At 34.8% G+C, this 12,396-nt stretch overlaps 1 protein-coding gene across 4 annotated transcripts in view; it reads right to left on the reverse strand.

Moving 5' to 3' along the window:
- The window catches only part of ARHGAP12 (Rho GTPase activating protein 12), a 121,766-nt gene that overhangs the window by 13,050 nt on the left and 96,320 nt on the right, over positions 1–12,396 (reverse strand). For all 4 annotated transcript variants that reach the window (XM_042945257.1, XM_042945256.1, XM_042945254.1 and 1 more), the window contains 2 exons: positions 9,966–10,047; positions 3,341–3,442 (listed from right to left, as the gene is read on the reverse strand). In XM_042945257.1, the coding sequence (XP_042801191.1) occupies positions 3,341–3,442; positions 9,966–10,047 (184 nt within the window). The remainder of the gene's footprint in view (positions 1–3,340; positions 3,443–9,965; positions 10,048–12,396) is intronic.

A 12,396-nucleotide genomic window follows, 5' to 3' on the forward strand; every position in this document is an offset into this window, starting at 1 on the left:
TAAAACTTGCTGAAATCTAGTGTACTTTTTCATTAAAAAATAAGTTCAAGTATGGGAATGCAAGCTGGTGCAGCCACTCTGGAAAACAGTATGGAGGTTCCTCAAAAAACTAAAAATAGAACCAACCTACGACCCAGCAATTGCACTACTAGGCATTTACCCAAGGGATACAGGTGTGAAGTTTCGAAGGGATATATGCACCCCAATGATAGCAGTACTATCGACAATAGCCAAAGTATGGAAAGAGCCCAAATGTCCATCGATGGATGAATGGATAAAGAAGATGTGATATGTATACACACACACACACACACACACACACACACACACACACACACACACACAAAATGGAGTAGTATTCGGCAATCAAGAAGAATGAAATTTTGCCATTTGCAACTACGTGGATGGAACTGGAGGGTATTATGCTAAGTGAAATTAGTCAGAGAAGGACAAATACCATATGACTTCACTTATATGAGGACTTTAAGATACAAAACAGATGAACGTAAGGGAAGGAAAACAAAAATAATATAAAAAACAGGGAGGAGGACAAAGTATAAGAGACTCATAAATATGGAGAACAGTGGGTTACTGGAGGAGGTGTGCGAGGGGGGATGGGCTAAACGGGTAAGGGGCATTAAGGAATCTACTCCTGAAGTCATTGTTGTACTATACACCAACTAATTTGGATGTAAATTAAAAAAATAAAATTAATGAGAACAAAAAATAAAATAAACAGAAAAAAAAATAAGTTCAAGTATCAAAGCTGTGTGTTTTCAATTAGAATTGAAACAAAATTCATTTTAATTTATGTTTTTTATGTTACAGGGAACACATACACATGTGCACAAGTAGGGGAGGGGCAGAGAGGGGAGAGAGGGGAGAGAGGGGGGAGAGAGAGAGAGAGAGACAGAGAAAGAGAGAGAGAGAGAAAGAGAGAAAGAGAGAAAGAGAGAAAGAGAGAAAGAGAGAAAGAGAGAAAGAGAGAGAGAATCCCAAGCAGCCTCCATGCTCAGTGCAGAACCTGGTGCAGGACCCAATCCTACAACCTCAGGATCATGACCTGAGCTGAAATCAAGAATCAGACACTCAACTGACTGAGCCACCCAGGTGCCCCAAAACAAAATTCATTTGTAAAGAAATAAAATCTGTGATCTTTTTATGTAAATCTGAGGAACTTTTTTCTCTCCCCAGTTAAAAAATAAATGTAGGAAAAAATATATGAAAGAGTGAAATATTCATTATTTCCTATTTAATAGGCAAATAAATATAATGTCTTGGTATAAAGAGAAGGCACAGACAATAAATGTTACATCACTTTTGGAAAGAAACAGTACTAAATTAAGTGTCAAATCATGAACTACTCAAGTAAGGATACTATGTATTATTCTACATGAAGGCTACTGCCAGATTATGTGTAATCACTTTGCTTCAAAGTTTCTTCCATTTGACTAAGAAAAATTATGAGGTATTGGGAGAAAGCCTTCCTCCTATTTTGTGGTTAGTAACTGTTTATTTTTTTCCTTGAGGAACATATTGCATTGTTTCCCATACAACATTCTGAGACATATGCCTCAAATATAGTTACCAAAGTAATGTTTTTACAAAAGGGTATTCCTCAATGATATTTAAGATATTAATTTGGGAAATACTGGATTGAAGAAAGTTAAACAAGATTCTCTCCTTCAAGATATTGCAGGGCTTTGATATTCCAGGGTATACTGATTTTCTAAGGAAAGAATAACAATATACACCATTGCCTGCATTTATTTGACCATGGATTCACTTTCACTCTAAATTACTTCTTAAAACTACAAGGTTAATTCAGTAAACACTGACTTCCTTTCTTGTACTACTTTCCCAGAGTCCATCAAGCCAGTCTACCAATACTGAATATTCACTGCACATGAGATACTGTCAGAAGTTCTTACTTCAAGAGAAGGAAAAATAGTCTCTCTGCTGAAAAAAATAATAATTATCTAGTGGGAAGCATAATTTACACATGATAGTAAACTAAGGCACACTCAATTAAATGTTATTTTAAAAGCATAGTAAAAAAGAAGCATCAGTGTTGTGGTCACATTTCTCATGGGTCTTGAAAGACAGGTAACATGTGATAAGCAGAGACTGCCATGGATACTAAGACAGAGTAAAAATCATAGGAGCAGGAAAGCCTAGGTCTCACTTGGAAAACAGCAAATGCCTGGACAAGACAGGAAAGGACTGACACATGAGGCTCTCAAGGAAGGCTGGGATTGGGAAGACTGTTTGCAAAGACAGTCTGAAAAATTCCTCCAATCTCTGAATACACACCCTTCTGCAATGTGCCTTTACTGTTCCTCCATCAACAGGTGGGTTCTAGTTCCCCACAACCCTCAACACTCGGCTGGCTTTCGGACTTGCTTTAACCAACGGAATCCACTGATGTGTGACTCCTAACTCTAGGCCTCAGGAAGTCTTATATCTTCCACTCTTACCCTCTTGGAACCCTGACACGGCCCCATGAAGAAGCCTGGCGTAGCCTCCTGAAGAGTGAGAGAACCTGGAGAGAAAGAGGTCTAGCAGCTGGCACAACACCAGACATGTGAGTAGACTGCCCAGACGCAGTCAAGCCACTACTAAAGCCTCACGAATGGCCCCATGTGAGATCAGAAGAACCATTCAGCTCAGTAAAGGCCAAACCCAACTAAAAAAATGGTTCTTTTCTCCTAAGCTTCTAAATTCTAAGGTGGTCTGATATGCAGCAGTAATAACAGATACAGAATCATATATTACTGTGGGGGATTTTTAATGACAAAATGGAAAGGTTTCAACTTATTTTTCAATATTAGATTTGGTAGGTAAAGGAATCCACACCCTTTTTATTGTTGGTAGGGAAAGGCAAGACTGTGGAACAAAGGCTTGTAATATATAGTCTGAGACCCAATAATTTATGCAAGTGAAGCCCAGATCTTTATACCAGCTTTTTTCCCCTTAAATTATGACACCAAATTGATTTAAAGACCAACTTTGCCTTAATCAGTTGCACTAAAATATAGCTCAAAAGAACTCAAAAAAAAGAACACCCAATTACTATGGTTAAGAAGGTGAATTATAGGGGCGCCTGGGTGGTTCAGTCGGTTGAGTGTCCGACTTCGGCTCAGGTCATGATCTCGCAGTTTGTGGGTTCGAGTCCCGGGTCGGGCTCTGTGCTGACAGCTTGGAGCCTGAAGCCTGCTTCTGATTCTGTGTCTCCCTGTCTCTTTGCTCCTCCCCTGTTCTCTCTCTCAATCTCTCTCAAAAATAAACATTAAAAAAAATTTAAAGAAGGTGAATTATACTTAGAAAAAAAATGTATTACCTCAAATACATTCTTTTTGCTGGATTTGTCCTTTGAAGCCATCTCCACTGTCGCCCCCTTCAGGTCCACTGTGAACTCTGGCTTGGACTGATTACTCCCAAACTTCATTTTAGAAAAAAGGAAAAACCCTTGTGATATTCATGTACACGAGCGTATCAAAAACAATTTAGACCAATTTTATATTATGAACAATAAATCAAATAGGTGATTACCTCAAATTCTTGTCTTTATTATAAAATAACAATTCATACCTTAAAACTGAAATGTCTACAAGACATGAATATATCGTTCACAGAAAAGGAAATGGCTCGACTTGCATCTTAATAAGAAAAACACAAAATAAAGCCACACTAAAATCTTTTTTCACCCATCAGTGTAGAAAAAAAATTCTAAAAGTTAGATGAAAAACTATGTTTTGCATAGAGAAATAGGCCTTCATATGCAAGTACAGTACAAACTGGAACAATGCCTAGAGAGGGAAAATTGTAATACTTTATTTGGAAATTTACAAACGCATGTATCCTTTGGCTTGGAACTGAACCTAGACTATATAGGACTAGGTAAAATGATGTGTTCAAAAGGCAAGGCATTATTCTTACATATGTATAAATAATATCTGGCAGATATCAAGTTGTTTTCCACTCAATAAACATTCTATAAACTTGATTGTGCTTTCAAGAGTTATTTCCTTATTGACTATGTTGTCAACAACTAACAGTAACTTATAAAAACAGAAAACTCTAAGCCTCATGTTCTTTTATTTAGCCTTTGTTAGAAATTATACCTGGAGCCAGATGCTATGAAGCCTCAGCAATTTAATAAAAAACTGTGAAAAGAATAGGAAGACAGCTGACATGAAAAGAAAAAGCACTTAGCTAGCTGTTAGATTTTGTTAACCAGATAAGGAAAAGATTAGCAAGCAGCAGAAAATTCATGTTAAATACAGACGTACTCTGCACCTTGTCATCATTAACTTAAATTTTTGTTTAGAAATTTAACTAAGAATAGACAACAGAACTAAGAACAGAAAATAGCATTCCCATTTATTGAAAGGTTTAGAGGTTTTAAATCTTTAAGGGCTATAATCTTAAGGCCAAAGATTTATAACAGAAGATTTCGTTTCTTAAAATATTTTCAAGTCAAATTATGTTTGTCATTGGAAATGGATATTACCCCAGCAACCTAGTGATATCTTAGTCACTGTTCATAACGTCAATAACTACTCAGTAGCTTCCCATTTAATGAATGGTTCAACTTCATCTGTTCCCTTTTACTTCATCTTTTCAGCTAGCAACGTGGACTTAAATAATGTACTTGTTATAACAAAACATTTAGGATATTATATGGCATTTATTAGTGGAATCAAAACAAAGCTTAGAGTGTTATATGGAATTTTTATTAGTGGAATCATAATAACAATCACAAAAATTTTGACTAATTTACAGAGTCTTGGCCTTAAGTGTCTTTGTCATTGTCATTCAAAAGACATTTAATTAACCATAGGAGCTACAATGGGCAAAGAGAACTTTCTGAGCAAAAATGATGATCTCAAAAGTTGTAAAACTTAAATGTACACATTTAACTGAATGATAAAAATCCATGTACAAATTGTCATTACATGCCTGTAAATGGTTAGCTATAAACTAAGAATCTTAGCTTAAATAACTAACCAAGTAAGATATAGCAACCAAATAACAAATACAATGACAGGACATGGAATGCTGGTAAAAGTACATTCAATGTGGTTGGCAAAATTTTGTGTTTGTTACTCATTCTTTTTCAAATTTTAGTCCCACTTTATCATACATCCCTCCAATAAATTCATGGCAAAGAAAATGGAATAATTGTGGCAAGGGGCATGCAACAAGAACACATACAGTGACAGCCGAAACAGGATCAGATTTTACATATGCAGGCCGACGACTGACAGAATTTTTCCAAGAAGAAAGCAGCGAAAGCAAGAGCTCAGAGACAGAGCCCTGTTGGCAGAATGACTTGATGGAAAAAGGGAAGAAAGTGATGATGTCATAATAATGCACAACGGCAAAATGACACATAAGAGAAAAGCATATGGAAACAAATGGGACAAAAATACAATTCCACAAGCAGACACAACACAAAGCTTAACTTCCAAATATTTTGCAAAGGCCCTAGCATTTATATCTCAGAATTATTTTCTGATTCTGTTACTATGTAAGTTCATGCTTTATTTTTAACATGAATGCTTTATAGAAATTACATTAAACAGAAATTACATTAAACATTACACTAAGCATTTATATCCCAGAATTATTTTCTGACTCTGTTACTATGTAAGTTCATGCTTTATTTTTAAGGTGAATGCTTTATAGAAATTACATTAAACAGAAATTACATTAAACATCTTCGTCTGTATTCACAACAGAAGACCTGAAGGGTCACAGACGGGAGTCACATCTGGCCCACCACCATCTTACCCAGCAGCCCCTGAATCTGGGAGCTTCCTCCTTGCAACCTGCTGGGCAATGTCCCCCAGTGGCCCTACCATCCAGTTTGCCTTCTCTTCCTTTAGGACAAGTGGTTCTCAACCACAGGCAATTCTGTCCCCCAGGGGACATCTGGCAATGTCTGGAGACATTTGTGGTTGTCACACCTGGAGGTGAGGATGCTACTATCTTCTGCTAAATACCACAAAATTTACAGGAGAGCCCCCACAACAAAGAATTATCTGCCCCCCAAAATGACAATTTTTAGATATTTAAAAGCACATATAAATAAATTTGAATAATTACTAATATCTGTGGGGTGATTTTTATAATACTCAAGGAATATGATGAATGATATCCCGAAAGGTAGCACAATACATGTCATGTCACATTATAACTGTGCACTTGTCAGTCTTCCCCATTATAGTGTAAGTCATGAGGATAAAGACCATGTTACTTACTCGTAACTCCCCAAACTTAACACAATGCCCAGAACAAAATAGGCTTTAAGGTCTGTTGAACAGATCAGGTGAAATGAAGTAAGAAAAAAAACAAGTATAATTTATGTTATTGATATCACAATCCAGTGGATAACTAATTATACAGAAAACTGGAATATATCCTAAAGGGGAAAGAAAGGCTCACTGGATCATGTACCACCTATGTAAAATTTATCTTATATAGTGGAGTTGCATGGTGCATATGTATGTTTTGTTTACTTAATATTAACTATCCATGGAACCAAAAATAAATGCTAAGTATGAATTAATTAAAACAAAAAACAATTTCAAATAGTGTGAGTGATTTTGTTCAGCCTTCAATCAATGAGTATATGCCCTGGAGTGAGCATAAGATTTGAACCTGCTCTTTTTTCAAGTAGATCTAGGTATAGGTTTTTGCACTAATTGTGAAACTAATTTTTAAAGAACCAACTGGTCTGGGGACCAACTAGCCCCTTAACATAAACCAAGTGGAGGGCAAGCAATCTTCCAACATCAAAGGCAGAAAATATCTCTGCTAGAGACCAACTTCTAACTAACACCTTTCTAAGAGATACTCAAGGACATTTTCACTACAAGTGATTTTTGTCTTTTTGGCTTATATCTAGCCTTAGAATCTCATCCTCAGGTAAGGTGTGATTTCATTATATAAACAGGATACATTTTACCTACAATAGATCTACTCGGTGACTGAGCAGAGAAACAAAGCTGTGATTTTTTCAAATCCTTTTTAACAATCCTAATTACAGAGTTAATTAAGAAGCCTTTCACATATTTCACCAATTTTTTAATATTTATGAATGTTGTACGTGCCAAAATATATTGTACACACTCATATACTTTTTATTTGAATCATCTTGACTTGCTTTTACTTAGCCCATTTAAATTAGTTTTCATTCACTTCATAAATGTTACATATGGAAAGAAAGTCTGATTTTTAAATTTGCCATAAAATAAAAATTAAGAATTAACTGCAAATCCAAGCATTTTATCATCTCACATCTGTTTAGTTTTATTTAATTATACCAATTTGAAATGATTACAATATATTCTATAATTCAAAATACATTAATAAAATTTCATTTAAAGGCAGTAGTTCAAATAGTGAATCCCTAAACTTAAAAATAAATTAAGAATTCTACAGTTTCAAAATTGGCTGGCTCACTGAATTTTACACTGTTTCCGTTATTGCCACATGGTAATACAGTAACACAACTTTAGCTGATGAACAGAAATACCTCACATCCTTTGTCAAGATTAGATTTAATTATGAGCTCTGAATTATGTAAGATCTTCAAGAGTGAAAACCTTAAGTAAAATGCAACCAGCCTGTACTGATGATCATGAGCTGAGGTATTCACTTAACATCTTTAAATTTAAAAAAGTTTTCATTTTCTTTAAATAACATACAAATCTGCCTAGCTAAATGACACCTCTTACCACAATGTTCTCTACTTTATCTGCACATAACACAACCTCCAATCTTTAAGTATCAGAAATTATCAAACAACCATTACTCGGCTTTCTTTAGGTACTTTTTTATTACTTATTAATCTCTAATTGCTTCTCCATTCCTCTTCTTGCATTCATTTCCTGCACTTGATTTCAAAGAAAGCTTGAGCCACAAGCAGGAAGAAGAATTGCATAACCCTCTAGAAATGCATTAGCACAAACAAAAAGTACCATATGCTTTACCTCAGAGAAAAAAAGGAGAAACACATAATTATCCATTTACTTTAAGATAAATTTCAATCTTTAAATATGGAAAGCAGATCACAGGTCTGTTCCACCATTCTGGTTAAACAATGAAGCAAACCAAAAAACTGGTGAACAAAACAGAAGAAACATTCTAGAATGTTCATATTAGTGCCCAATCCAGAGGATTTTGGGGTTGTTGCCATATCAGAGTTCTAACATGTTCTATGCATTCCTGGTTCTGAGCAATATGTTAAATGGCTGCATTATAAATGTAAATGAGTAGAATTTGCTTGAATTTTATAAATGGATTTCTTTTTCTTAAGGTCCATAAGTCCTGTTAATTTTAAAGCAACAGTAAATATAAGAAAATACTGGTTAAGGTAGGATATAGAGCAGACTAAAGACATTAGATTGATTTCATTTTAAATTTTATTTAAGCTTGACTTTTCAAATTCAATTACCAAAAATTTTTGGAAATATTCTGAGGGTGGACTTTGGAGACAAAATGCCACCTAGTTCTGCCACTTAGTAGCTAGCTATATGACCTTCAGCAAGCTCCTTAACTGTTTCACACCTCATTTTCTCATCTACAACAGGGGAAGAGGGGATGATAAACAGTAGCTATCTCAGACTTAAAAGGGTAATAATATATGCATAATCTTCTGCCCTTAAAGGAGTACCTGATACATATTAAGCATTCAAAAAGTGTTAACTATTATGTCACAAACTGTAATTTTTAATATTTCTATTACAAATTAACTGAGGGGTAATAATAGCAAACACTCAGATATACAAAAAACCTCAAAAATCCCACAAGTAATGGGACATTTACTTATTCTTCTAAATGCTGGCTGACATACACAGATATGTAATCACTGACTAGTAATCCAAGGATCAGATCACAATTCAAGGTGGGGCTTGACACATTACTGTTTATTTTCTGAGTAAACATCTGAACTGGCAAAACCACAAAGCATAAGAAAGTTTTTACAGGTGTCCCCTGCTTTTTGGAAGTTTTACACCACTTTGCTTTTTACAAAAGACCTACATTAGTACCTGTTTTTGTTAACCAAAACAAATCTGATGAGTATTTGCACTTTCATTAAAAAAGGTGAAGAGGGGGGCGCCTGGGTGGCTTGGTCGGTTAAGCGTCCGACTTCAGCTCAGGTCATGATCTCACGGCCCGTGAGTTCGAGCCCCGTCGGGCTCTGTGCTGACCACTCAGAGCCTGAGGCCTGTTTCAGATTCTGTGTCTCCCTCTCTCTCTGCCCCTCCCCTGTTCATGCTCTGTCTCTGTCTCAAAAATAAATAAACGTTGAAAAAAAAATTAAAAAAAAAAAAAGGTGAAGAGTGAAAATAGCGTTGGACATTTGTTGTCAGTGAGCAATTGTGGAGACAAACTCACACCCCAAGCTCCCTCTCAGGGACCCACACTAGCACCTGAGCATCAATCCACCATGGTTTTGACTGTGTAAGCATCTGTGCTTTAGCTCGTTTGTGCATCCATTAGCAAGATATTTCCTAAGGTATCAGAAAAGCCTAAAAGAGGGGTGGGGGGTGGGTGGGGGGAGGGATGAAAATGCTCAAAAATTTTTCTATATAAATTGATGGTAATTGCTTCTTTGCTTTATGAAGTTTCATTGGAATGCTCTGCTTTCGGACAACCTATAACATCCTGGAGATGAATAAAGAGATATATTTTGTTCTATTATGTCCAAGTAATAAGCTGACCTTTCAGTCCAATGGATACAACAGACTTTGATGATTTAAATAATACAACTTATCAGACTTCTAATTAGCCCTCTTGTTATGAGTCAAAATGCATCTTTTTAAAAATTTCATTTACTTTTATTTGCATACCAGCTGTAGCTAGAAGGACTTTGAAATACTACATGAAATTCAGGTAAAATACCTTCCACAAAATTTAAATGTATAAAGCCCTCAAAGAGAAGAAATACTTACCCAACTTGTGCTGCTTCCTTGAGTTTTGGTAAAGAGTAAAGATGAACCTTGCAACACGGCCCAAGAAGACAACCAGTTCTTTCTGTAATTATAAATATGACCAACTAAAACTTTGCTACTTAGTTTTTCCAACTGCATTTAAAATATTAAAACCTACTTAACAATGTTTTCCACAATGTATACTCATTATTGACATTCTAATTGTATTTACTGAGGATATAATGCCCCAAATAAATGAAGCTAATAGAGATAGAAGTTATCAGAATAACTATATACCTAATTAAGTTCTCATGGACTAATCCAGCACACCTGTGATCAAGGGTATGAATTTATTTTGAAGTAACACGAACTGAACCCTTTATTTGGCAAGAATTACCCATGGTTAAAAATTAGGCAAACATGACCCCTTCACCTAATTCTTTATAGATACATATTGTTTTATATTTCTTAGTATTCTCCCTTCCCCTAATAAGGCTACACAATGTAAGTGATAGATACTAGATACATTACAAGTATACAATAAATTACATACTCATTGATCAATGAGGTTACTAAGATGAGGGTTTTTTTAAATTGTCCTAAATTACAAAATTAACACATATATAAAACTCTAAATATAAAATGCATGAAGAAAAAAATGTATAAAGAGAAAAGTCCCTATTTCTTCTCCCTCAACCCACATTCCAAAGACAAGCAATATTTACCTTATAAGGAAATTCAACTGCTGGCAGGCTAAAATGAATGTCAAATAGGTCTACTACAGAAATTTATGAAGGCCTACCTTACTGCCAAACATACTGACGGTTTTGTGAAAATTCTATGGGTACTAAAAAGATTTATTTTCCTTTTTCAGAATGCAGAACTCAATACATACCAATTAGACCTACTTTATTAGTTTTTATGTATACTTGAACTTCATGGATTAAAAGTAAAATAAAGTTTACTACTACTAAGTTTCTATCTAATTTTCCTTTTATTTCCTGGTGTTTTTGTTTATGGTAGTTAATGCTACTTACTTGGTGAATGGCTATTCCTAATGATTAGATCTTTATTGTGGATTTATCCACAGTTTTTATCATCTTAAGTCCCCATCTTTGTGATGCTTAATGCTTTCCTTCCCCCTGCCCCCCTCCGAAATGAACATGTCTGCTATTAAAAGCCCTATTCTTGCTTTACTTTTTGTATCTTGGACATGCCCTTTTTTTTTTTTTTAACTTTTCTGAATCATTTTTCAGGTATCTCTTTTATATATAATATTTAGGTGGGTTTTGTTTTGTGCTTCATCTATCTTTTTCTTTTAATAGAGGAGTATAGACATTGACATATGTTTAGTCCTTGTGTCATCTTTTTGCTATATTTTCATTTCATTTTATTATTTTGTTTTGTGTGGATCTCTAAAGATATTTTGAAGAGATTTATTTTTATTTGTAAATTTATTTTATACTCAATCTTCTATTTCTAGAGAGATCATCTACTGATTCCCTCCTCTGAAAAATGCTAAAATTAGTGTATTTCTACTTTAAATAAACTTTTTGAATTTAGTTTTCAAAATTAGAAAAACTATAGAACTAGTAAACATATTAAGAATATTGAATATTAAATAGTGAATTAACAATAGTTGTCTCAAAGACTGAAGCACTCGTGGGACTGAGCTGCAAGCGGAATTAGTCACAATTTTTTTCCCCAGGAAATTTTTCCTGGAAAAAAACAACAAAAACAAGACTGATGATCATACTATGGTTATTTAGTCTTGAGCATTTGGCAGGTAGACATTATCTCAAAAATAAATGAAGTGAGCGTGTCATTTAAATGACAGTATTTGTTGACAATAAAAAATTAAAGCTTTCAAAGGGTAAGTAGAATTTGGGAAAGCCTGGCATACCCACCACTGTGATGTGGACAATTTTCCAATCCTTAATGATTTTTCTGATGATGTTACAGATTTGTGATTCTTTGATATTATAAAATATGTCAACATTTGAAAAAATCAGCAAACTTTAGTGAACCAGTATTTTCCAAATGATCCACAAGATGCCACAAAATTATGCATGGGTAAAGACTCATTCAAAGTGCAATACAGACCGTTGGACTTTGACGTGACTAAGTAGCAAAGTTCACTAACTGCAACTAACACTTGTGGAGTTATGGTGTAGCAGAGAAATATGTGCAATAACCTAAGAATATTAAACTACTCCTCCCTTTGCCAGCTTTATATATGAAAGGGAGGATTCTCTTCATATACTTCAGCCAAAACAATGTGTCACAGCAGACTGACTGCCAGCATAGATGAGAATCCAGCTGTTTTCCATCAAATCAAATTTCAAAGATTTGCAGAAATGTAGAACAATGCCACACCTCTCAGGGAAATTTTTTGTGTTGGAAAATGCAGGTATTTTCCTTCATAAAAATGTGTAATTTTGTAATCTGTGTT

This window comes from Panthera leo, chromosome B4 (genome assembly GCF_018350215.1).
Source record: "Panthera leo isolate Ple1 chromosome B4, P.leo_Ple1_pat1.1, whole genome shotgun sequence".
Classification (NCBI taxonomy): domain Eukaryota; kingdom Metazoa; phylum Chordata; class Mammalia; order Carnivora; family Felidae; genus Panthera; species Panthera leo.